General features: G+C 38.0%; 1 protein-coding gene and 1 long non-coding RNA gene across 8 annotated transcripts in view; both read left to right on the top strand.

Moving 5' to 3' along the window:
- Positions 1-27,418, top strand: part of LOC100648496 (repressed by EFG1 protein 1) — a 36,486-nt gene that overhangs the window by 503 nt on the left and 8,565 nt on the right. The window contains exons 2-5 of one of the 7 annotated variants that reach the window (XM_048406831.1): positions 333-1,458; positions 16,068-16,193; positions 21,885-22,145; positions 24,030-24,101. In XM_048406831.1, coding sequence (XP_048262788.1) covers positions 21,925-22,145; positions 24,030-24,101 — 293 coding nt within the window. In that variant the 5' untranslated portion in view covers positions 333-1,458; positions 16,068-16,193; positions 21,885-21,924. Of the gene's footprint in view, positions 1-332; positions 1,459-15,749; positions 16,194-21,884; positions 22,146-24,029; positions 24,102-27,418 lie in introns of those variants that run through there. The other 6 variants (XM_048406833.1, XM_048406832.1, XM_048406829.1 and 3 more) reach the window with 6 other exon arrangements.
- On the top strand, positions 9,161-9,646 carry LOC125385320. Its single transcript, XR_007224419.1, has 2 exons — positions 9,161-9,358; positions 9,434-9,646. It is a non-coding gene; the product is annotated as an uncharacterized LOC125385320 (long non-coding RNA).

Here is a 27,418-nt window from a genome sequence, read left to right as displayed (position 1 = left end):
AATAACCCAGGTCTGGTATGATCGTCGTATGGATCACCGATTGTCTCTGTTATCGCCTCCAAAAGTAAATTTCGTCAAAGATATTGTTTAACTGAATTGGTCAAATAAAAATGCGTTATCTTATCTGGGTATTTTAAATGGTCTTTAAATAGTCCATCAATTCGATACCACAATACAATTTTTGTATACGTGGATATGACAAATATAGTTTCCGATATTATATAGCTTAATAATCGGAGCAAAGAGAATGAACGAGAAATATCGAAATCGAATACGAGCCAATAACAATTCGAAATGAGTCGAGTGGCTGCATTCTGATATCGTTCCAATAGCTGTCCACGACCACGCGATCCCGGGCACGATGGAGTGGTAAGACGAATAGGACCGGCGCGGAAGTGCAACGACGATTCCGTGGCCGAAAACGTGCGTGCCCGTGTCATCAATGGACTATAACTGTTCGTGAGAACGTAAACGATCGTGGAACACGGCCGCGTGGCCAGGCCATGACATTGGACTTTCGTAGAATCTGTTTACACGCGTGGCTGCCTGTGACAGCGCCCAGTCAGCGGCCGATCGCAAACGCCGTCGTAAAAATCGTGCCACCAGGGATCTCCGACCTTCGCGCCAACGTTCATCAATCACTATCGACATCTGGAGTTAACGAGTTACGTAGTTAGGGAAGCGGTTCCCAGTCAGTCAGTTTGTAACAATCGCGTGAATCAGATACTACGACGTTCGGCGGTCGTGTTGCACGTGGATCGAGCGAAGCTCAAAGGAAAAGTGTACGATATCGGCAGATATCGTTAGTGATTCGCAACCTTGCTTTGTATAGTTTGAGATTGAGGTACCATTTTATTAGCGAATCGCTATTAAAATATGTATAATCGCTGTGATTCCCTTAAATGATTATTCGTATACGATTTAAAGTCCAGACATTCGCAAAGAGTCTATGTGAAGTTCGAAGTGAAATTCTGCCAGTGCAAAAATTCCAAGAGATACTCGCGCACGTAACAGTGGAGCAATCAATTGTCAGCAACGTGAGATTCCATCAACGTGGCTGCTTTCCATCTCTACCCTCCCATCGGATCATTTCCACCCCGTTGAACGATCGACGTCGCGATTCACGAAGGACCGACAGTCTTGCAGTAGGTGGGTTGGCGCCACAGGGTTTGCCAATCGATTTCAGTCTCCTCTCGAGGATGTTCCGTTTCGCGACGTAGCGTTTCGAGTTTTTACGTCGTAGTCACGTGCCAAGAAGCGTAGTGTGCCACGGTGGGGGACCAGTCCGTGGGGCTGGTCGTCGATCGCCACATCGAAGGGGGACACAGTGAAGGGGATTTTTCTCGGTACCTACCTCGACATCGTTGTGGAAAATCGATCCGCCGTGGCAGCCACCCCCGTTGCAACCACCCGGCGCGGTGCAATGACCTCCAAACCGGGAAGGTCCTACAGCATGAGGTAAGAGGATCGTTAGGCAGGGAAAAAGGGGAATAAAGAAGAGGCGAGGGAGAGACGAAACGGAGAAAATAGCCTCCCTTCTGCCATACGTCCCGACGTCTACGACTTTCGCTCGACGTTTTTCTCTATTTCACTTCCTGCCGCATCTTTCCGTGGCTGGGATTTTAAAGCGGTCTAAAGTTGAAACGCCGACTTAAGGTTCACGAGCCCGCAATCAGCTTAACGTTCGAGCACGCCGCTGGAATTTACGATGTGTCGTTTATAAAGAAACGATCGTTCCATTTTCGAAACCTGCCGCACGTTTTTTGGTCGCGTGAATGCGCGTAAACCAGTGACGTTACACGCATGTCTTCTCTCGCTTTCTCGCTTTCTCTCCTGGCTTCGGTCGCGCCTCCTCGCCGTTTAAACTTGTAAGGGATGAGGAACGACCGGTAAAATCACTGTCGCGATATGCCACGTTGCTCTGCAAACAGATCACAGTGTTTCCGTGTTAGGTACTTTATGAAATGGCGTCCATTAAACTCAGGAGTAAAGTTAGAACTCGGCAGAATAATACATATTCGGATACATTATCGAGGAAGAGTCACATATTTTTCCAAAATACAAAATTCTTCTGTTAAACGAAACTGATGTTTTACCGAACAAGCCTGAAATTCTTCCTTCATTTTGAAACAGCACAATCAAACGCGTTGGCTGTGTATCTGTTCTCTTTCCCTTTGAAGAAACCAAAGTCGTTTCGAATCTATTGTGTCCGTATCCTTCTGTACACGACTGGCTTTATTCTTCTCTCGGTGTCCATTATACGATTCTTCTTTAAAATTAAAAGCGCTATTCAAATAGCGAAGAATGGAAGCTACAAGCGATACTTAACTCAACTACGTTATAGATGCTTTATTGCAGAGGAAGCAATTTTCTCAGTATCCTGATATTAATCCGCGGGGCATAATAATGTGTCGATTAAAAATATATCATCGAGTCTCGTACCTAATAATCATAGTTCCATGTTTACCGAATAGAAAGGAGGTGCAGGACTTGTAACTTATGACTATTAACGCCAGGAAGATCGATCGTTTGTTTTATTTTCGTATTAAGTCTTCAATTTCACTAATCTCCCCTGAAATAATTTCCTTATCGTTTCTATTTACTATTTCAGTTTATTTGGAGGGAGAAGCATGTTGAAATAAATTTGAATTCGTGTGCTTGATTTCCTTCGTGGTCGTAAACTATCGCGAAAGCACAACGCCCACGCAAACGACGCTGCGTGAAACTTTTTAATTTGCCAGAGAATCGACCGGTCGGTCGATGCAACCAGGAGGAAATGTTGCGAACTGACTGACGGATAATTATATTTCAGTCTGAAAGGGCCTTTCATACACTACGTGGCGAGATATTCGCCACGGCGAGATTATTCCCCGACTAAAGGATATTTCTGACCAAGAATGTGCAAAACTATGCTCGACAACTCATTTCTACGCGCAGATCTTATTCGGAGAAACGTATTGAGCGGAACAATAAACCTTTTGTGTGGTGATCTTCGCAACGGAAATATTGTAACCCTTTCACTGTCGCAGCCTCCACACGGTACAAACGTTCAGTGTGTAATTTAACAGATGTACGTAGTTATACAAGTAAAAAGTTGAGAGTATCATCTTACATTCAATACCAAAAATGCAGAAATCTAAGCCTAAATCTAAATTGTTCATTTCGAATTCTCCGTCATTTTATTACACTGTTAACAAGTTAAATAGAGTGAGTAAGTCTTTAGAAATTTTATGCTATCCCATTAACATACATTCGTGGATATTAAATAGAACTAACGCTGCAATAATTCTTTACGTTCGAATCTACTACTTTTACAAAAAGACACGCTATTTTTTCCAACCTATGAAGAACGACGTAACATTTTTACGTTCCCGTACAAAGCGTTTAACTTATTTCATAATTTTTTATTCCTTTTTTCTCATCGTATCCGCTACTTTCACCAACGTCATGTTTTGACGATTAGTTCTAGGTACTCTCAGCAGGTTTCCTTCTTTTCTTTTTTCTCGGATTTCCACTTAACTTCTCGCCGTATTTCCGGCTCTGGTGTTCCTACAGTGACTCGGCACTAAGATACACAATATAGAAGAGAGAGGGAAAAGGAAACGAAAGAAAAAAGAAAAGAAAAAATGAAGTTGTTTCTTGTTATTAGAGCGTTACGCGACGAAATCGAAAGATTTATAGCATCGAACAGGAACTGAAAACGTAGTTGGAATTTCGTTTCAGCCCCACTATCTTCTTGGCTCACTGGTTGCGCGTGTTTGTTCCTTTTGTATCGAGCGTGAGTTCTTACGTCGAATCACCTACTTTCCGAGACCTTCGCTGCTAAGCTTACGTCGCCGGCTACATTGTGACCGTAAACAACTTGTTTCCTTCTTCTATTTCACCCCCTTTATGTACTATCTTCGTTGAATTTTATGGATTGCTGGTAAATCGCTGTTTCTAGGACGCAAGCCCCTCCTTGTTTGGAAGGTCATAGGATTTTGTATATTTTTAACATAGTGTTTGATTTATTGTTATTGGAAATGTTTCATTGTTTTTCACTTGTCATTGCAGGCAAGCTGTAATTTTATAAATTGATTCTATCGAATGATTTTCGTTCCTTAGAACTACAATGGTCATTTTGCTGCTGTGTTTTTTGGAAAAGAAGTCTTGTACTCCTTTTGGTCACTTTATAAAGTTTGCGTTGTACAGATTCACATTTTTGATAAAATTGAGTACGCTTAACCCTCCATGGACACTCATATGTTTGCGCTTTCCGTACACAAACTGAATTGTGTACGTTCACAATTATTTCCTTTTTTTCTGCTGTCCGGTGCTTTGAAAAACCGAAAAATTGTCTGTACTTATCAAAGTCTTTACTTTACGTTATACCACGCGCCTTTAAATCAAACGTTCGAATGGCTTTTTAGAAATAATAAAAATTCGCTTGGGAGAAATCGACGAGTAGAATTTCGTTCGGAACGTAAACGACCCGCGTTGCCTACGAGAAGTTAAATAACCAATCTTCTTGCAAATTTCGCGTACGGTATTCGCAAGTAATACCGTTTTCCCACGCAGTAAACGTAAACCCATCATCATACACAGGTCGAAACGAAACTTCCAAAACGTTACCGGTGTATCCTTAAGAAGAAAACGTTTCTACTTGGCACGCAAACAATAAGTATATTCATAGTCGTTCGTATATGCATTTATTGCTGTTGCCGCATCTCATATTCAAAGGCAATCTCCCGAGGAGAAAGGTGCGGCATGGGAATGGCGAGTTGCATTTCATGCATCTCGTAGTTCCCTTTCTATTACTTATTCATCGTTACTAACTCGTGGTATCGATCTTTTTAAATCGTTTATTCTAATTAACTGACATTTCACGACGAGGAAACGAGCTGCAATTTATGAAGCACATTATCATTTTTATTTTCTCACCACTTTTCAAATATATCATTACCAAGGTTATTATCTTTTTTATTATGTAGGTACTCGTTGACATTTGTTCTAGAAGTAAGTCGTGACAATTAATTTTCCATTTAGCTTAGCAATTACATTTTCGATATTAATATGCAAATAGCATGTCGTTTGACAGGATCGAAATCGTTGAATACATATTCTGTCGATATCACGATCTATCGATTCTTCCATAATTAAAGCAATAAATATGTTGCTTCCGCCAAAACAAGTTAGTCGTTCGTGTTTTCGTCCTCTCGACGTTCGCTACACCAAAACAAGCTTAGTTTCAATGTGTCATCTTATAACAGCCAACCATAAAAACCTAAGACGCTAAAACAGAGTTAAAGTTTTAGTTCTTTGCTCGATGGTCAGATTAATTGTTGACATTTCGGACGAATGTTTACAGTAACACACGAAAGTATTTATGTTACTAGTGTTATATAAAACATTTTGAAATGTTATTATCACTGTAGTATGACACGAACATCGTGATCGTAAAAGTATTTATTATGTTAATATTTCTTATGTTAATACAGTTACCTCATTTAATTAGCACTATTTATATATTTAGGACTATGTCGTATATTCATGCCGCACCAAATACTTCTCTGATCTCTATAAAATGTATCAGATATTTACAGTAAGTGTCCTGTAATTTCTGCATACAATTTCGCATTTGTTTGATTTGTAATGTTCACCAATACAATCGTAATAGTCATGTTTTACTACAACGTTGTTGATATATTTCAGAATATTTGAAAATATTACAAATAATATATACAGAAAAGTTCATGGTAGATGTTCAAATAAAAACGTGTTATTGCATTGTATATGTTACAAATAGCCAGTAACAAGCGCAATCAGCTTTATCATCTCTCACACGAATTACATGAGTCACATTTGATAAGACGAATTACAATCGTAATAGAATTTTATTTAGTTACGATGTATATTTTATAAAAGTGATAAATTCGTTATTTGAAATCACGTAACTACACGTACATGTATCTCTCAATTCGTAGAAATGTTCAAATATCGAGAAATTTCATAGAACTGTGTTATTTCTTAAACGGTCGTTATCTCGATTTCTTGTGTTTTGCTTCATTTCTCCAGCGAAAGATCGAAATTGTGTGTCTAAAATAGACTGATAAACCCTGTCTACTATCGTTATCGGTTAAACGGTTACAAACAGGAACCACACCCTTTATACTTGGACGATATCACGATGGGGTCGAAACACGTGCTTGGGAAAGGAAACCGTCGAACCTTCGATAAGTTCAACTGCAGAGACGTGGCTAGCGGATAGATATCGATATCAGCTCTCCTTCAACGAGAAGCGAGTTTATATATAGAAATATCGTAGCAGTCGGTCAATTGATCGATAAGCCTATTTTCGAGGAGGGTGCAGCTCCGTTAATGTAGAATAAAGGTATCCGGGTTAATAACACGTCGAAAGCGCTGTCAATTTATCTGTTCTCGAATTTCAATAATCTTAAGAACTTCGGTCATCGATCGGTTATGAGGTCTACGCGCCAAAAGAGGCGGCAACCAAGACTTTTAGAGTTTTTTAGAGATCGACAAAGATATACGATAATATAAATTTCTTAACATTTCTGCGTGGAAAAGATATTTGTATAAAAGGATTTTCCGTGAATCGGACAGAAATATTATCGCGATCGTAGTGACGTTTAAACGAATAATTTAAAAACGAACGAAAGCACAAGATGCGATACAAATAAATACAAGTTACTGAAATAGAAATTCATGTGTTTCAGATTCTCGATTAATTTCACATTCAATGCAACGCCACTACTTATTTTCATTTCGAAATAATTACGTAATTTATTGAACATTTTTATATTTGTTCTAAATTACTGCGTACACGTAACATCATAAATTTATTATATAACAAGGAAGTGGCGATGTAAGTAGTAAAGCAATTAAGAGTTTTTACCGCATCTATTTTTGTCGATATCTCTGAAATTATTTACGAGGAAAGAGCGTCTAGTTCATCATTACGTCACTGAATTACCACAAATCACCACGTAATCGTTTGTCCCGTCAATTACAGCAAAAATTATTATCGCTTTAGGAATAAGCTGCAGCCATATAATAAATCGATTGTACGATTAACCAAACTAAACGATACGACGCTAATCATCTTCGCTCTAGCCAAAGAATTAATTAAGTTGCATAGAAATATCTCTGGAGAGCTACTCAGGTTCTTGAAATGCCTACATATATATGCATGCAATTCGTATTTTCATAGACGATAATCGCGACGAACCAATTTCGATCGTTATCGTCTATAAAATTGACATAGCCGTGGCTTCGCGACGATTAAGAGCATATTTCAGATAACGTTACCGATAAATGGTCAATCGAGAATTGTAAATCAGTCGAGTTTGTTCAAGAACTTGTGTTAGTATGTTGAGTGAGCCTGCGTAAGTATAATCGGCGATAGTCTCGAACAGTGACAAGGTTAATTATCGTTAGAACAAACGTCCATTATCATGACGCTTCTAATGTGCTGCGGAACAGCTCGAAGGAAGTTGTGGAATGATCGCGAATATTCGTACAATGCTTTTGATTTTACTCGACGTGCGTGAATTCGAAGCATTTACTATGAACTTGAAGATTCGTTTCCCGAAGTAAGATAGAAAGTCGTGATGTTCTGTTTCGTTAGCCTGGTTTTTTTTTTTTTTTTTAACAAAGACTCCTGCGTTTGTTCAGGTCAAAAACGAGCCACCGACCATTTAACTGTTTCACTTGACCCAAAAACGCCGTCTCAAAGCGTAAAGTGCGACGGTTTCGTCACGCGTTTCTGCTTTGCCGTGTGAATCGCGCAGCACGCGCGATATCCTCCGCTTGAAAGGTACGTCATACTTCAATATCAGCTTATTATGTAAACAATTGCCAAGCGCGTCTATATCTGTCCCATCTGCATGTTCGATGTGTCTGGTTTACGAGTTTCGAGCATCCAAAACAGTTTTCATCGAGTTTATTTATTTGTATTCTACTTGACAAAGAATTCGGAAAAAGCTGTTTAGAAAATATTTACATCTTCGCTCTCAAGATTTTTTACATTCCTGCTTTTTTACATTCAATTTTTCTTACAGGAAATAGATATTTATTACTAATTGCGTTACGATGATATTTTTCCAAGAAAAAAAAAAGAGATAAATCATTTTTAGATTTTTATGTACAACCTCTGATTCTATATCAGACAAATAACATAATATCAAAGAACGTGTTATAAGCGTTTCTCATAGAAGAATTTTATTCTGAAAATAATTTAAACGTTGTCTATAGTTCTTTATGTTCGTTTCAAGGCACATGAAAAACTAATGCGTTGCGCGTACACCGTCTCATTTCTTGTACAAACTGCCGATAAAACAGGTATGCGAAATTGGATGTAATCGATCGAGCACGTATTTATTTTGTACGGGTATTATCACGTGCGCGAATACAAGGCCACGAAACTTTTATGTCGTTCGCACGCAATCCAGCCAGGGAAGTTCGATCGGTTCCTAACTCGTAAATAAACATGATTTCTCGTTTAACTGGGGAAAAAACTTGCTTCATCAATCGTGTAACTTCGGTTCGTGGAATTTGTATTTCGAACTTTAATCTTATCTTCTATTCGTGTCGTTACTTCGGAGGTGATTATCTATTCTCACTGAACGCCGTTCCAAAGGAAATACGATTCAACCATTTTAGTTGAATTAATACGTAGCCAGCACACTTTCAATCCGAATTACCCAGAGAAATTGACAACTGTAGCATTTTGTCACAGAATCGTGTACATTTAGGCAAGTACGTATCGGTAGAGAAATAGCAAAGACAAGCGTGAAATTCAACACGTAATCGTAAATAATTTATTATTTCTCTTTCTTTAAAAATTTGCATAGGTCGTGTAACAGATTTGCACAAGTTATTTACATGTGAACAAAAAACGTATAGACAGTTACAGCATGGATCAGGAACGAATAGCAATTGATATTACAAAACAACGTTGCTAGAAATATTTGAAATATGTGAATGGAAATCGTTGTGTTACGCAGGTGAAGAAGTTGCTTCTGCCTTTCGATTCACATTCGTGCTTTGTCGACAAAGACAAAGACGGGTTCCGAAATGTCCGGTTTGTCTTCCGCGTGGCGAATTCACGGAACGTAATCTTCCTCCAACAGCTCGTCTGCATTATCTGACAATGGTGAGTTATGCAATCGACTGACTAATTATCGGTCATTACGCGGTGCCGGTGGCGCGTTCCTGGTTGCGTCAGTAGCCCATTTGCACGCTGGCTCGCGAATAAAGGAGAAATTTCAATGAAGAACCGTGGAAAGAAGAGGTTTCGAGGTCACACGGAGTATACACAATTTTATGAACGAAACGGAGGACCTTTGAAGGATTCTCGGTAAATGGTGACATTATAGAAATTTCATAACGTCGAAGCGGTGGTCAGCAATGAAACTTCTCTTGCTTCTGTTAGCAGGAAACTTTTCGTGTTACGAAACTTTTCTGCGGACAACCGAGGATATAAATAGAATGTATGGAAGAAATGTTGTTCGATTGGTATTATGCAATAGGTATCAAGGCCAAAGATCGGATGAATGGGATTAACTTTTGTGACCGAATGTAAATTTCAACATTTACATGCATACAAGTACATATATTGCAATAAAAAGTGTTGTTCGAAAAAGTTTTCACACGAGTAACGTTTATCGCGTAAAAAATAGAAAGACAAATGTAAAAGAAGATAAAGCAGAAGTGGAGCTACGCAAAGTGCACAACCCAGAAAACAGACGTTAACCTAATTAAGAAATGAAGAAGATTCTAATCTGCTCGTAATGAAAATTCATAGTTTATCATTTTCCCTTTCTTCGTATTTCGCACGGTAATATTGTACGAAAATATTAATCTACAAGTATAATTTATTTATAATATTAAATTACCGACATTCTACCAAATTACTCGGCATAATTCAAGACACAGATAAAAAATAAGAGTTTCATGCACACCGATCAAATTTCTTCGGTTCTTATTTCATACGGAATCATATAGATCAATCTTCTTCTTAATTTATGTCACCTTAATTACCAACCAAAAGTAGGATAACGTAACGTAGCGAATGGTTACGTAAGAACGTCTGACATTCGCGTGTAACTTGCAATATTTCTTCGATGTTTCGTCGATTTATCTTTTTTTTTTTTTTCTTTATTATCGTCAATGATATTCCAGTATAGGTACGGCCTCGTGGCTCGAATTACAGTACCTATACACGTAATGATCCGGATACCGGAAGTCAAGCCGGTGATCTTGATAGCACCATTCTCGAGAGACGCGCGTGCGATTCACGCGAACCCATTTCACGATTGTGCCGAGTTGTCACGAATAATTGCATCGAGTTGTATCGAGCGTGGTTTATCTTCATCGTCGAAAAGGCAATTGTTTGCATATTTTGTAATTGATGTGGAAAACAATAACATCGTTATACAATACGTTGCATATATAAATAGAAGAGGAAAATGTTAATTCAAAGGAGAAATTTATAAAAGAAGATATACATACAATTAAATCTTTTTTTCATATGAAACTTGCTGTTTATCGTGAAATTTGTATTATTCTAAAAATACGTTGTATACAAGACAATTTTAATATGTTTCGTCGACGGACAAATAATCACCATTTTAACAAACGAGGAATATCTTACTTGTTTCAAGATTTTAGAAACCTGACGCTATATGAGGTCACCATCTGCTCGACTGTCGTTTTATTAACATTTCTGCTTAACCACTTGATTACGTCTCGCGATAAAAAAAGTAGTGGAAATATTATCTACGTTCCTCTCGGGAATATAGGCCATGACCTAGCAGCAGCAATGGACGTTTTAAATTACTTTCTGTGGCATCATTTTCCTATTTCTTTATAGGTATCCGACATTTACGAAGAAACATAATGCAGACAAAATTGTCAGACTTAAAAAGAATTTGCCAACCAGTTATAAAAATCCAGTTATAAAATCGAGGAAGCTTGGAAGCCATCAGGAAACATAATTCCGTTGTCAAATTATTCTGAATAAGTGAAACGATTCATAAATAATTAATAGAAATCATTCATAAAATCTAAGAACCAACGAATCATTATAAAGTGTAATTCTATCGCGAAATTATTCTGAAAAAAATTATTTTACTTTCCATGTTTCGGATAGTATACCGTTTCGTGCCAAAATGGTGTTATGCTTTTCTGGGTCGATCGAATTGTACCGGTAAAACACGTGATTTCGTTTTTTCTTCTTCGGTGCACTGTTTCTTAACTTTTTCACAAAGACAACAACTGAGCTGGCATGTAAGAGTGGCGACCGGTTATCGTACGTTTTCGTTCGTGCCATGACCGACAATGAATGACATTGTAATGCAGATTGCACTGCTCTGTCTACAGTGAGCGTACTCGGCCTTGAACGACTAACGTTATTCCGTGTCGCGTTCTCCCGAACACAGTTATGCAACGTTATCAACCCTCAGCTGTTTCCAGGTCTAATCGTCTAGTCGTCTAATCGTAATCACGCGATTTATCGTGTGAATGAGTCTGAAACAATGAGCTCTTATTGTGTTATCACTGTTATGTTACCGGTGGAAGTGCTAATTGTTCTTTATCTAAATCATGTTTTTATGACGTCGTTGGAATTTAAATCAGTCGGATGAAATGGAAATTTGTTTTTAACTGATTGTCATTCACGCTCGACTGCTTGCGAAATATTTTTATTTAATTAGCAGGAAACCATTTAATTTCAGTGTTATTCTTTCCAACCATAATTCTATCTTATATTCCTATGTAGATACGATATTTAATAAAATTATATATATCGTAAAATTTGATAGAACGTCTATTTATACAAAATTCTATATGGTTATCGTCAATTTCTCAGAATTCATTCAATAAATAATTTTTTCATATTTGAACCTACTCTAATTGGAAATCCAAGTAAGATTTAACGCGAGACGTTAATAGCAATCTCATTTGCAGAAACTTCCAAGTATAAATTCGATCCAATCCAATCTATGGTATTGGATAAATGACGTCAATTACTTTCCATTTAATATTAATGTACACAGTCGCTGTAGGGTGCAAAAAAATATATCCACTATCATTTCTTCGTCTGTGAATCGTACGTGGCTCCGGCTCATTCTCAATTCGCGAGCGTCAGTGTCGGATTATCGATCGAGTACGGTGTTGTGGTAGGTCATGAAACATATTGCACGCGTGTCGTTCGTGCGATGGCGTATAAGCTCTGTAATAAGTATGATATTTTATTTCTACTAGCGACGGTCACGTGCGTTGCTTGCGGTCATGCAAATCTCTCTGAAAACGCACTTCCATGTCCGGTTAGCGTGCAACTGATATTCGTTTCGCGCTCAGGACGGTTATATACTCTTCGTCTAATTGCAACATCGGCGGCCAGCGATCTTATCTTTTACGCGTTGCTTCATTAGCTTCCAAGAACAACGTTGTGCCTTTTCTCATTGCATGGAAACACTCCTTGCAGGCTGTTTTTAATTGTTTATAATTCTAGGTTGAAATAAGATGGAGATTCTATTTTGAAGTTTCGAATACGTACCATTACTGCTAGACTACTGACTGTCCAATGTAAAGCGATGAACGTCTGTCTTAGTTTATGTTAGATGATTCAACGGGAGACATTGATGATGCACGCGGCAAGGAATACTGTCGAGATGTAATCGAAGGTTGAAAACGATATTGCAGAAATGAATACGTATAGATCCTGTTAACAAGGTCTCCGACATTCTCAGTCTTTTTTTTCGGATCCGGTGAAACTCGTTGCTGTTCCTGTTGAAGCTCAGCTGGACCTCATTTAGATAAGTTTCATGTTTTCAGACCTTCGCTCGATTGAAATTTTATTCGCCGATTGAATCATTCGGTGTCACATTGTTCTTTAATTATAATATATGTTGTTTGGATTAACCGGTGCTCGGTTTGAATTAATCGTACAATATACATTCAAATCCTAAATATAAACGCAGAAATGTTCCTTCAGCCGAAAAAACATTTCCATACGAACAGCGGGTGAGTGCTTACAATATACAAATGGGGAAGGGTGAGTTTATCAGATAGGTGAATCATAGCGGAGGAATTATTGACACAAAGTCGATTCAATGGTCTCAGGTAACCGCATACAAACCGTAGCCAAAATTTCTTCGCTAGGACGCTTCCTTTCTTCAAGGTACCTCGTAAGGCTTCCATTGTCCTCGTCGTAACAGGCCATTTTGCGTTTCAGCGTTCTTCATGCCGAGCCACGGAACACCGCTTGTTACGCGATCGTACGCTGTGGTGAATAATGGTCACGTATCGCTAGTAAATTAAATTTGCCGATAAATTATGCAGATAAGGAAAAGTGCGCGTACGGAATGGAAAAACGTTCGTTTGTTCGGAGTTTAGTTTTTGTGTATTTCATAAGCGCTACACTGACACTCTCAATAGCACAATAACGAGTAATCATGGATAAGTGATTTTGCGTGTTCCATGAAAAAAAAGAGGTTAAGCTTTTGAACTACATTAGTGTCGCGTTATATCGTAAGTAAACTTGTTCTATACAAACAATGATACACACCACGTAATTGCGTAAATTATTTTTCGATTTGGAACGACATTCTAAACAGATAGCCAATATTTACTTACGTCCATATTTTATGATACAAAATATACTTAATGTAGCCTAATTGCAAATATGAATTACGAATACTCTTATAAAGACGTCCATAGTGTATAGTAAAATTAAATTATTATCCATTGCCGATACACGTGACGTCAGAAACACAAATCACAAGAGGGCCATAAAGTATCGAACCGTGAACCATTCTATTCGCGTCGACCTTCGAGTTTACACGGCCCATAAAACGGAAGTTTTATACTTTAAAGCGTTATTCCGGCGACAGAATTCTTGCTGTCTGCTGTTTATCATGGTAAACGTCATGAAACGTGTTTTTGATGGTCGAAGCGTGCGATTAGATTAATTAATGGTGTCTTCGAGGCAAAATCTAACGACAACGATCAATGGTCACTCGAAGGAAAAGCGCTCGGACGTTGGAACAGGTGTTAAGCCAGTTGCACGTGTTCTCCGTGAACACGTTGATGCAGGCGAGACAGAGAAAATGAGCGAAGGAGAGGAATACCGTGCTGTTCCAGAGCAGTGATTCCGGTCAGCCGGAATAGCGGTACTCGCTCAGCCGTACATCTTCGTTCTCCAATTATTACGCTGCTTTCCGCGGCGCGCACCGTACTTACGCCTTGTCGCGAAAGCGGAAGAAACCGCGCGCAGGATGCGTTTCGATAAAATCGTTTCAGTTTTTGTTTCTCTCGGCCGTCTCGGTCGTCTCGATGTCTCTCTCTCTCTCTGTCGTTTTCTCTTTTACTCCTCGACGGTATTTCCCTCCGGTCGGTGTAATTTAGTGGAACTCATTGCCGGGTTTCTTTTCTTGTCGCGACAAGAAGAGAAAGAGGAGATGGAGAAATTGCTAGAGGAGACTCTTTCGCTTTAAGCTCGTACGTTTATTCCTGTACGTGAAATTCGAGATACCGATCGGTCTGGAATTTTCTCGCCTTCCAGAAGAATCTTTACCGTTGCTGGAAGTATAACGGAGAGCAGGAATTCGTTAAACCCGTGTTTCTATAGCGCAATTGGAAATTAGAACGAGTGAAAGGAGAATTTGGAAAACGGGACGATGCAAAATGTAACAACGCGTATTTCGATCGCGTTGCGTTTCAACGGGAGAATCTGCAGCGGCGTAATTCGTAGCGAGTTTCGTGTATCGTAACATTCTCTTTTAAGACTTTATCGTTGATCTTTTTTTTAATTGGCGAGTTACAATAAATAAGTAAACAAGTAAATGTTAGAATAATTAGGCTAAAATTAGAGATGTTAGCGAAAGGTCGTTTATCTCAGTCACGAGTCAATTTGCTATGTGCAACAATTTTATACAAACTATTATTATCTCAAAACTACAGAAGTGCTTATTTTGTTCTTGATTCATAACTACGAGAAATTATAACCGTGTCCGGTTTTCTAATCACATGCTTCATTTAACTTACCGTAAAAACGTTTAACGTCTGTTACGTTTTAACCACGAAATATATCTATATCCTTGGGAGAAACACGATCGTAAAAGTTTCAAATTAAAACATGAAAGATGGTCGAAAGTGTTTTTATAAATTAACGATATACACGCTATTTTCTCGTGAAAATACCTATTTTGTTCTTTTAGTAATTCGATATAACGAAAGAGACATCACTCGTTTTATAGAAAAAAACGTAGTAAAATAATTAATACATAATATATAACGTATGGCTCGTTGCGAAAACGAAAATTCGTCTTGGAACAGTTATAAACTACCCCCCTATTTCTCAAGCAAAGAGCAATACATTTTATCCTCGTATCGGCGAATAACCTCAAACTAATTCAACGAACAATAGTCAAATCACTTTACCACTTCGATCAAATCCATCGAAACATCGTAGCACTTGAAAACTCGCGCATCAGACGAACCACGAAACAAGGTATATACATATTCGGTCAAATTTAACGCGAATAAGAGAAAAACAAAAACAAATTACAACAAGACGGGATAAAAAAGAAACGCGAATCTTCTGGAAGGCTGCACAACGACGCGCGGAGCGACGCCGCATCGTGCGCGTTTATGAATGCGATTCCCTAGAAGCGTACAGCGGCGCTGCAGCTGCGCCGGGTAGTTGGTTAAGGCATGTGCGCCGAGTAACGGCTAATTGGCCACCTTTCCTCTCCGAGACCGGAGAGGCCCGTCTCTCTTTCTCGTGGCCCGACTCTCGTACTCTCGTGCCAGTTTTGTTCGTTCTGTCGTGCGGTTTGTATCGAGAGAGCAGAGTTAGAGTGCCTCGACGAAAGGATCCAGTGCCACGGTCCGAGCCATGGAGTCTTGTTCACGCGCAGCTTCGAAACGAGGACGCTTCCTTTGATCCCGCGTCCGATTGTCACGTCTTTTTTCTCACCTCCATAGTTCGTGCCGACAACAGATTTCCTACTATTTCTCGAAATCCATCACCACAGTGTCTTGTTTCGTGTTTCGTGTTTCAGTTGGACGAGACTAACGATCTCAGGTTGGATCGTTGATTTTGACCGGAGTATATCGATCTCGCCGTGAGAAGATCCTTGCTTCTGTTTTATAGACAGCATAAAAGAGGTCGACGTTCGAGGTTTGCGGTGAGTTCTTTTTCGTTCCCTTGTTTTTTAGGCTCGTTTTCTTTGATATATAGGGGTTCGTGATCGAACGAGGGAGATAACTATAGGAATGTTGGTATTGGAAGAACGAGTTAGAGGTTCTGTTTCGGTTCGATGACTTAAACTGGCAAGTGTATTCGAAGTAATGCTGTGTTCTCGAAGTGAAATGTGTTTAGGGTATTTCGTAACGTGTCACTATTAAATTGGACTGTTTTGTTTGACGAGGAATAAACGTGAAAGAACTCGTGACTTCGTTTCTCAGATGGTCGTTTGTCCAATCTGAGGTCATTCGAGGGCACCTCGTGGTTAGGACGTTATAAATATGTAAATGAAGTATGTTTAGTCGTAGTAAAACGCGTATGTTGATGAAGATATAGAATTGAATTTGAAAAGTAAATTTCAAGCGAAGGTTGTAATGTAAAAAACTGTTCATAGCAACGAATGCTATTATTTAATTAATATAAGCGAAGATACTTTTTTTAAACAAAAAACGATACTTGTATTTTTATATCACGTGAACGATTCTGCAAATTCTTTTAGAATAGAGTCAGCATGGTGTTATAATTGTTTATTTTATTCGGTAATAATTTTTTCGACTATCCGAAAATAGAAATGAAATTTTAGATAGGGGTATACACAAATCGTGTATTTTCATTGTAAGAATAAAGTAACGTTACTTAATTTATCGAAAGCTAGTGTATATTTTTTATTCATCAGGTTTTACGAAATGGGATTACATAATAAAGTAAGAACAATAAGAACAGATGAAATTGAAAGTGATTCTTCGCTAATTTAGAACGATCAAAGCATCAAAGTATTATAGTAAACTACGTACGTATGTATAAACTAGATGTTGAATCAGAAGCGAATACGAGCATGGTACAACGATTCTAGTATTCTAGCTGTTTGAGAAACGCTGATTTACTGCAATTGTTTTTCTGTCGCAATGAAATGCGGGTCGAATCGCGCGACTCCGATTTACGTAACTTAATCGTCATTTTTTACCTCTATACCTGTGCTATTTTATCCATTCGTTTCATTTCCATAATCCTTGGCTCTTTAAGCTAAAGATAGCGAAAAGGCACAGTTTATAAGAAAAAAAATTAACAATTCCGTTTAAATACAAGCAAAGTACAAGTCACGAACCACAATGTTCGTACATCCGAGCCAATTAACTATCGCCCTGACACAATTTTTTATAACGACAAAGTAACTGATTCTAAGATATCCAACATAAACGAAACTCCCTGTATACATATACATTTCTCTTTTAAAGAACCTACACTCTTGTAACACCATTCGCCATAATAAACTATTAGCTGGAATCATTGTTTTTCACGCGAGCCACGTTCAAGTTTTGATCCGATTCGGATTAAGCTCTTGCTTCACCGAAGAAAGCCCAATAGCACTTTCAAATGATTTACGATCGACGAGCTTTACTTTTTCCTCTGGCGAGTGCATCGGAGCCGAACATATCAATCGACCGTTCCCAATCACTGATTCGCAATTTCATCGTTCCGAGCACGACCCCGTATCGTGCTGCGATCGTAAAAATCATTGTCAAGCGTCTTCTTCGGCGTGCGAAATGGTTCCTCGAGTATAAGAGTAGATCCGCAAGAAATGGCGATGCTAGAGACACCCACTATACTCGCCCCTCCGTTGATTAGACGTTCGACGGGAGAAATTCAGCCTTAATTGCCCGCGGAACGAGAATCTGACTACGCGTTAACGACGAAGTTAACGAGGAGTCAGCGGGCGTAGTTTTAAGAGTAACGAGGTCCCGGCAAGCAACCGGCTTAATCGAGTGGATAATTTCGGGTTGCGAGCGATTTCCCTCGAAAGAGAATTCCAAATTATTGCGGCTACATCCCACATACTGTATTAGGGTGAACAAGCTAGGGTGATATTCAAAATAATACAGCAAGGTGTTAAAATTGGTCAATTGGTCAGGCGTTGAAATTTATGCGTTGGAGCACACGAACGAACAAATTAACAGAAATTTAAGACGATGAGAGCGCGATGTGTATTTTTTTTCTTTTTTTCCTTTTTGTTTGGTAGAATTTTTACAATCAATTCTCATTGAGAATTATAAGTAAATTATTTTAGCGTGGTACTGTAACTTGGATTATAAGTGTCTATAGTATGTTTGATTCTAGTTCGATCTAATGCTTAAGTCTAAAGGGTAATGTCTTTTTAGTCTGCGGATCTGATTCGTCGTGTCAAGTAATTGAGTAACTAATGTGTATTTTAACGCTTTTTATTACGTATGGAAGATATGTTGGAAGTAATATCATTCGTGTGATATTAGGATATGTCCGGCGTATATTTTCATTAAGACACGAGATATCTCGTCTACGGATTTATATTAGCAACGAGAAACAATAATAAATAATATCCTTGTTATTTTTCTATTGTATGAATCGAGATTTTGTTTACTGTAAACTGCTATACAAAGGCATATATGCAAGTGACTTGTTATCTTATTGAGGTTTTTAATCTGTCATGATTTTTTCCCCTTTATCGTTGAGATCGAAACGCTTGTTGTTTATATTGAAACTTTAGAAGAATAATTGTTATACGTAGAATCAGGAGAATTGGTATAGTAACGAGTCGATCTGACATTGAAGTTACGTATGTACGTTGTAGTAAATCAGTTCGACAATAATAGCGCCTGTTATTATGTAAATCCTAATGTAAACAAAGAGTTTTTATATCTTGGAAAGGAAAAGGTTCCGGTTCTGCGATCACAATTTTTTTCCTGTCCTTAGAAAGAATACGATAACAAAGTGTAGCCACTCATTTTATTTACATACTATACACAGGGTGACACAAGTAAAGTGTTACGACATTATTTTTTTTTCTTTTTTCTAAAAGATTAATAACGACATCCACTTCACTTTTTATATAGAATAGTAACTGAGATTTGGTTTCTTGCTTTTTAAAGTCTTAGTATACAAATACATACACGTATCTTCAAATCTTTTTTTGGAAAAATTTGACAATGTTTGAAGCAGACGATGACACCTACCATAATCATAAATAGTGTCAACGAGCGACTAAATTATGAACAATTGCAGGTCTTCGTTCTATGTGCTTCATTATACGTTGCACGATAGTGTTGGGTTGTTCACTCATCGCTATGAATACCGAGCTCATAGACCAAGAGATGTTATTACCACATTCGTCGTAATTAGACATATCCACCTTCCCCCGGCACGCATAAAAACATATTTCCCGTTATAGCAATTCTTGCAACGATAATTCGTAGCCCCGAAGATTGTTCGAAGAGTTAAGAATCGTACGAACCCCGATGAAAGTGAAATTCAGCTGAATGTTATTATTGTATGTTTGGTAATTGTAAATTTAATTCGAAAGGGAAAATGAAAGTTTGCTGTATGAATTGAAATGTTTGACAGATCTGTATTGGAAGTTTAAATACGAAATGTAAATTTGATTCGAAAGGGAAACGAAAGTTTGTCGTATGCATTTAAAAAAAATCGACATGTATCTAACAAGTGATATAACTTTAACGATTCAGGAAACAATAGTATAATCAATTAGATTATAGAGTTAGAAATTTTCAAATTATTTCTTATATTAAACACGTTACGATATTTCTATAGTTTTAACTTTTAGCCTGTGGAAAATGTGTCACTATTGCCATAAAAGTCGAATAACTTATTTATATATATTAATTATGTTTGTCTATCAGGAATGTGATAATAAAGTTTATAAAAAAGAATGAAATTGTTTATACACTTTGATAGAATAATAAGCAAGTACTAGTAATAATAAAGATATCTGAAGTATCTCAAAAATAGATCAAATTTCTATTGTTTTCAAGATAGGAAATTTTCATATTTGCTAATTAGTCTGTAATTATAACAAAGTAAACTATACGATAGTACGGAGATTGCCATTTAAAATAAGAATACATACGTACATCCAATGTGTAAGATTACGAGTAGGAACACTATATCTTTGATTCTAAAACGCGTATCGTTTATCAGACATCATTTGTCATATTATCGCTCTACTTAGCGATTGAACTAATTAAATTGCATTACGATGATTCTTCTCTTTAATGTAATTATAGCATGTAATAGCATTAATGTCATTTATCATTGATTTTATCGTTGTGATTTATGTCTAGAAAATAAGGGATCAAGATAAGTTATCCGATACAATGATCCTAAATCGACAGAGTAACGTTACATAGATATTGTAATATATTTTTCTTTTTGCTGCGAATTTTCCAAGGAAATATAGTTATCCGAGTAAATATATTCTGTCTGCCGTCTTAAAAGTGCGCGTAAGTACGATAACTGCAATTCACGACTCGTTATAAATATATTTACCTCGTTAACAAGTCACGCAAAGCAGAATAGGCATTAGAAGTATCGTAAATATGCGCGTATATGTTTTTCGTATGGGATTGGAAAACTTATGACGTTCCCACGAGGAGAAAAAATTCCTATAAGAAAAGAACATCATGTAATTTATTACTTCAACACCGTTAAATTCTTACCATAATTTTATTTTCTAACCGTTCCATAACGTGGTTTTGTAAAATACGATCGTCACGATTCTCTAAACTGCTTCCCAAAGCGTTTGTTTTCACACTGTAGTGCTAAAAAGTTGAATTAAGGTCTCAGTTTATTGCCCGGTATGCTAATAGGTTTCAAATGTAGATGACAAATTTGCTTTGCTATACATTAATGAGAATAGCACAACATAAAAATGTTTAATTTGCAAACTTTGGAACACGAGAGCATCTTATGAATACATTGTAGATGTTAATGAATAGATATAACTAAAGAAATTGAATCCAAATAAACATTTTTATTCCATTTATGAAATATTACCACGAGTACTTTATTTTTGTTTTCAATATTCTATATGTTTTTTCATTAAATTTGTATAGTTTTAAGTTTTCGATAAATGCGTAAGTAGGTATTCACAGTCTACCAAATATTGTAATAACTGTCGCTTTCGTTTGTACATGTTATTAGGTTATTCGGAAAGTACATAACGTTCCTAAGATTGGAAAATAATCGTTTATTATTATAAACTCGTGCGAAGTAACGGAATGTTAAATTCTGATAAATGCTACTTATTAATCATTGTATGTATAGAGTAATTAAGAAAGGAAATCCAAGATTAGTCAATAGAAGAGATGTTTTTCAGTGTATCAAATCAAATCAAAACATCAAAGACAATGTATCGATAATGAATATGCCAATATTGTTCTATATCAGTCGAACTCCATCCGTCCAATTATAAATAGCCAAAAGTTATCACAAAAGGAATAGCGTATAAATTGTTTATAAAAATATACCACGTTTAAATGTTTCTTAAATTTCGTTTACGAATCTTTCGAACAACCAAATATTATCATTTATATTAGTTGGAAAAAATTTCATCTTGTCTTTTACGAATATAAATATTAAAATTTCACCACATTGCTATTTATTCGGACGAACGAGGAAAGAATTTCCAAAGTAACAGATTCTCAGCACGCGTCTTTGAACAGAATCGTATTTCATAAAAAATTCATTAAAAGAAAAAGTTGCGGACGTCGAGTTAATCGTAGCATGAAAAGCATTTTAATTTTAAACAGGGAGCATTCGATGCAAATCCCCTCATTCTGCAATCTCGAATAATCTGTTTCAGGTCCCCGCGAGTCGGAGGACCCCTCTCTCAGTCGTTAGCGATGATTCCGCCAACGATGCACGGCCATGAATTCAATCAACCTCTGTCGAGGGTGGTTATGGTCCGTAAAACGGATCAAAGGACCTTCAGCAAGGGTAGACGGGGCGGAGAACCTCTCCTGGAAACGGTTACCAGGGAAACCGTCGAGCTTTTCAACGGCGGTCGTGCTGAAAGGAAATACACGTCCGAGACTAGAGACATCGTTACGCCAAAGTCGAACAGGTATGCGTCATTTTTTCTTAATTATATTGACTGAAAGGGAAAACCGGGAGAAACCAGACTTCCTGGAACGTGAATGAAGCGATATGTTCGATGCGTGTATGCGAAGAAATTTCGTTTCGGTAATGTGCTTCCTTCTAGGTAACGTATTTGCAACAGCGTTGTTGATACAACGAGAACCGGTTCACGGCTCTTAGAAATGCCGCGTATTGAACGTATCGCTTGTTTCTGGCTAAAACTTCAGAAATGCAAAAGTAGTTTATGTATTTATTCTTTTTTATAGATGTACGTTTCCTTTTTTTAACAGTTAATAAATTTAGAGCCGTGTTTCCTGACAATTTTGGCTCCCGACTCTCTTTTACAACAGTTAAATAATCTTCTCATAATTTTTTTTTTTTTTTAATGAAATATGACAATCCATGTTGGTCTACTACGGCAAAGTAGACATATTAAAATATTTAAGCGCTACAAATATTTTTAAAACTAATCGCGAGGGTCACGAACCATATGTTGGGAATTCCGAGTTTAGAATATATTCGTAATATATATTTACTTTGTTCGAAACGAGTAGAGAATCAACTTTACAAGTGAATTTTTGTTAGTCGATAAGTTTCGTTATTAGCGTGTGTAGTTTGATATGAGATAAATATGGAATGAAATAATTGTAAAGTTCAATGAAATTAAGCTTTTAACGTATTTATAAAAAGATACCTGAACGTAATAACTGTAACTTAAAGATATATATCTTGCTAATACATACGAGTATTCGAACATCTATATACCTCTTTAGTGTACGAATTTCATTCACGTATTTATGCTCGTTAATCAGAAAATAATCTGTATAAATCATAGTAAATTTAGTAGAATTTATACAATTTTATTACCGTCAGCTCATTCAATACATTTTTCTGTGTAGTGTAATTATAAACTATTAGTGAAAAAAGTGCATTATTTGTAATAAAGTTTGCCTTTACGGTCTTCAAACACACATAAATATCTGATTTGAGACAGACCAGAATTTGTCAATTTTTTTTCTTAGTTATGGTACAGGTTCCGTTTTCTTATACGTGTAAATATACATACATACATAGGTACTTACATGTGTACATATTAGAACAAGATGTCCCGAGAGAAAAATTTTAAAATACGTAATATTATATCACTGGGGTTCGGATAAGGGATAGACATTCGTTTACTTAGGATGTCTGTTGATTTTGCACCATGTCCGCTATGGGAGAAACACGAGTAAATATTTGTATAGTATGCTTTTCGATTTTCCTATACGAATTTCGTTATTCCCTTTTCAAGAGCAACTTTTATTCAGTTCTTTTCTCGAGAACTGCTAATAAAGTCCATCTTATTAAAACGTATCATCTTTTTATGTTCAGTATAGTGTTTGTTCTCAGATTCGAAAGGAATAAGAAGAAAACAAGTTTTTAAGCGTCGAAAATAACTCTGTTGTTTTCAAATAATCGATGGTTAAATTAGACGTTTAATTTAGTTGACCTTTGTTGACGTAATCGTACAATTTCGCATGATTATCGACTAGATTTGCTTTTATAATTTAACTTCCTCGATTTAATTCATTTTTCATTTAATCATCCACTCGATCTAAACTTCGAAAGCCATTCGCGCAAGCAATTAATCTCTCAAAAGAGCCAGAATAGTCGACGTTTCACCGTTGAATTCCAGCTGTTAGGTGACATAGATCTCGCGTGAATAAGCAACTTTGCTGGAAACATGACCTCAACGCTAATCGATTCGCGGTTGGATGCGTTTTCCGCGTTAATTTCACTCGGGACATCTTGAACGATGTATAGTAAAACTAAGTAAAAGTCAAAGGATGTCCGGCTTGTGTATATCGTAAATCGTTACCCCTCCTTGTAGTATGCCCTCGCTCAGCGTTAACGGAACGAAAAAGAAGGTGGTCGGCTTTGTCGACCAGTTGTCGCCAGAAAGGTATTCACCTATGGTGTGCAGACTTGTAGCCATGCCAAACGCCGATTCTAACGAAGCCGAGCAACGCGTGAACGAGAGTACTCGACGATTCGATGGCGCAAGGGAAGAAAAAGACGAGAGAAAGAGAGAAGGAGAATCCACCGTTTGTACCTTTCAGGGCTTCGTTAGGTTCGGTGAATGGCCTTAGTGTTTAATAGTAATGACGTAGTCGACGAATACGAAGCCGAGAGAAAGTCCATTTAGTGCACGAAATTGAAAGAAATATTGTCAACTGTCGCTGGTACTTTATCGAGTGTAGAAAGTATAAATAAAAAAAAAAATTCTCGAATAAAACATTTACTCGAAGAAAATTAAATGCAATAACATTGATCACGAAGAATTACCGCACGCGTAGAAGAAGCTAAACCTACCAGGTGAACGTAAAATAGAAAGGCAATTGAAACCGATAGCATCACGGTGCAATTGCACGAAGCTCAACACTCGCGCAGCTCAATTCCCATTCTTTCGTCTGCGATACTTTAAAACACCAAAAAATTCCTATGATTCCATCGAACGAGATATCTTTAAAAGTAACCGGTGAAAGTTTCCGACGATTCTTAAACGAGATCATCTCGAGCGCTGCAGCAGAGAATCAAAAGCAAGATTCTCGTGCGTGCAAAAGTCCGGCTGTCCAACTTTCCAAATTTACGTTCGCGAAGAACAATGCCCTTTCCATCGGTGCGTTCACCGTTTCCCCTGAAAGTTCGCGCTCGAACGTTCGCGAGGGTTAATAAATCGTTGTCGACGCGCGAGAAGCAGCGGGACGCGAGAAAGGACGGGGAACGTTTCTTCTGGTGGCGAGTGGCGACCGTGGCCGTGGTCGAGGAGACTCGTAGGAAGAAGGAAGTAAAAGCGTGCACGCGCGGACGACGGCGTATGGAAGCGCGCGCGCTCGCGTGAATCTGAAACGGTCGCGGTGCGCGCGTAATTCTTGCCGTGGCATCTCGCGTGTTCCACGACGTTCTTGGTGTCCCACGCCGCTTTCTCTCGGCTTCTTCGTCGTTACTTCACCGCCTGAATGCTGATACTGTAAATACGCTGAGCTGTTGCGTGACAAAAGGAGCAACGATGGCTACGACGGTCACGTTGAAAATGTCGTGCCTCGCTACGATCCCCATTTTCAATGGAGGAGTCATTCACTGTCGCGACGTATTTCGACGCTTCGCCGAGTTTAATTGAGTTTAGCGCATTGAGTTTGTAATGCCTGCGTGGCGGTGATTTTAATTGCGATTGAATATCGAAGAATAGAGTCGTATTTTGAGATGGGAAACAGCTGGCGGAAATATTTGATTATTTATCGTGAGGAATTTTTATGAATATATTACGTATATTGCGCGGAACTTTTTGAAATTTTAGGCGATGTCTGAGGCAGGATGTCTAACATTTTGATAAATCACTACAAGTATTCTGGCATAATTTTTAAAGGTTATCTACGAAGTCTTTATTAACGCTATACAGAGCTGCAATTATCTGCAATTATTAAAGAAACGTAACAATTATTTTCTCAACCGAATAGCCGTTCGCATTTAGATCCACCGACGAGCAATAAAAGAGAATTAGAAGCATCGCAGACACGATAGATACTCGGCAAAAGTTTTTCATGAACATATGTCTTATATATATCTTAACGTATGAATCACTTCTTTAGTACATTAAAGAAAGATCTTACATTTTACAGTGTCTATTTTTTGTTTTAAGTATTATCCGTCGCTAAATAGTTAGATCGTTAGATTATATGTCCGTGTAAAGTATTAAAAATTGCTTGGAAATTTTCTCAGAATCGAGATATGAGAACCACTAAAGTCGCTCAGAATCTTTCATTTAATCCCTCGGTATAATACTAAACCCACCAAGAATTTCATGATTCTTCATACGAGACTCGTCTCGCGTAAATCCATCGCGGCGACGAACGATTGGCGAACAAAGCCAGTTCCATGTCAGATACAATTACCAGGGATAATCCTTGGTCGTTTGCTTTTGTAGGGTCGTTTATCTCGCTCTAGAGTACTCTAGACGATGCTATTCGTTAAAATGACGCGGTTTGAGGCGCCGACCATAAATTTCACGCGCATTTGCAAACGACGCGTCGGGAAAGCAATTGTAGAATAAATTGTTAGCAGATACTTGTGACAGATTCGCACGTAACGTTATATTTTCGTGATAATAGACGCATAAACGGACAAAGAGACTCGTTAACGATGTTATATCCTGCCGGCGTCACAGTATTCAGCCCACAGTGGAACATACACTAGAAATAGATTAGAGGCACTCGTACAATTTCACGAAGCACGTTTAAACGATCTTCTTGTTCGACCGCTTCGGCTCGCGTTTTGCATGTGCCGCAACGATTTTTCCTTTCTGACGACGCACAGAAGGAGATCGCCGGCAGTTTCGCGCACGCTTTTCTCGACCTTTCAGCTTTTGGCCACGCGAGACACAAAAGGCTTCTGTTCGCAGATCCGTCGACGGAACTCGGATGGATCGTCGAGTTCCGGGCGAAATTGTACGGCGCCGGCTTTAACGCTGCTTACACTTGTTTAATTTCGTTTGATTCAGCGTCTCGATGAACGAGAAACGAGGCTGAAGAGAAGCGGACGCTAATTTAACACGTTCCCCGCCGTTAGCTCTTTTTGCTTGTATCCTTTAAGGAGCTGTTGAAGTTGAGAATTCCGCTGGCATCTTTAAGGGAATGTTTTAACAAAGTAAATGAAGAATGTTTTGGCATTTAAGAGAATGTTTTAGGAGAGTAAATTGGCGAATTGCTTAAATCGTCCGATTATAGTAATGGCACCTGGGTATTTTGATCCTGTTGCTTCAATTAATTTAGATATGTCCTGTATCCATCTATTCGTAACCCATACATTTCTTAAGAACCATTCCTTTCGAAGCTACAACATTAATAAGTTCGGAGAATGATTTGATTTTAAGAAGAGATTCAACGGGCCTGGCACACGGAACTGAAGACTTGACACACAGCTGGTAAAATTCCGATAAACGCAACGAAATTCGAGAGTTTATGTGTTAAATCCACGTGAATCTGTGATTCGTTCGACGATGGAATTCCAACGAACTATCAAAAGACGTGTCGCGCATATGTTGCAGGCAGTGTGAACGTTTTAAGAAAAACAGACAAGGATCCTCAGCACGTAGCGAAACTTGTGACGAATAATTGGAAAGGCGAAAGCGGATTAAGCAGAGAAATAGCAGGACACCGAAGACTAAACATTCGTTGCGGGAATCGAATAATTTCAAACGATTAAGCGATTTAGCTTAACTTT

Source organism: Bombus terrestris, chromosome 6 (assembly GCF_910591885.1).
Source record: "Bombus terrestris chromosome 6, iyBomTerr1.2, whole genome shotgun sequence".
Classification (NCBI taxonomy): Eukaryota; Metazoa; Arthropoda; class Insecta; order Hymenoptera; family Apidae; genus Bombus; species Bombus terrestris.
The sequence above is the reverse complement of the archived record's forward strand: the minus strand, read 5'-3'. Positions and strand labels throughout refer to the sequence as shown.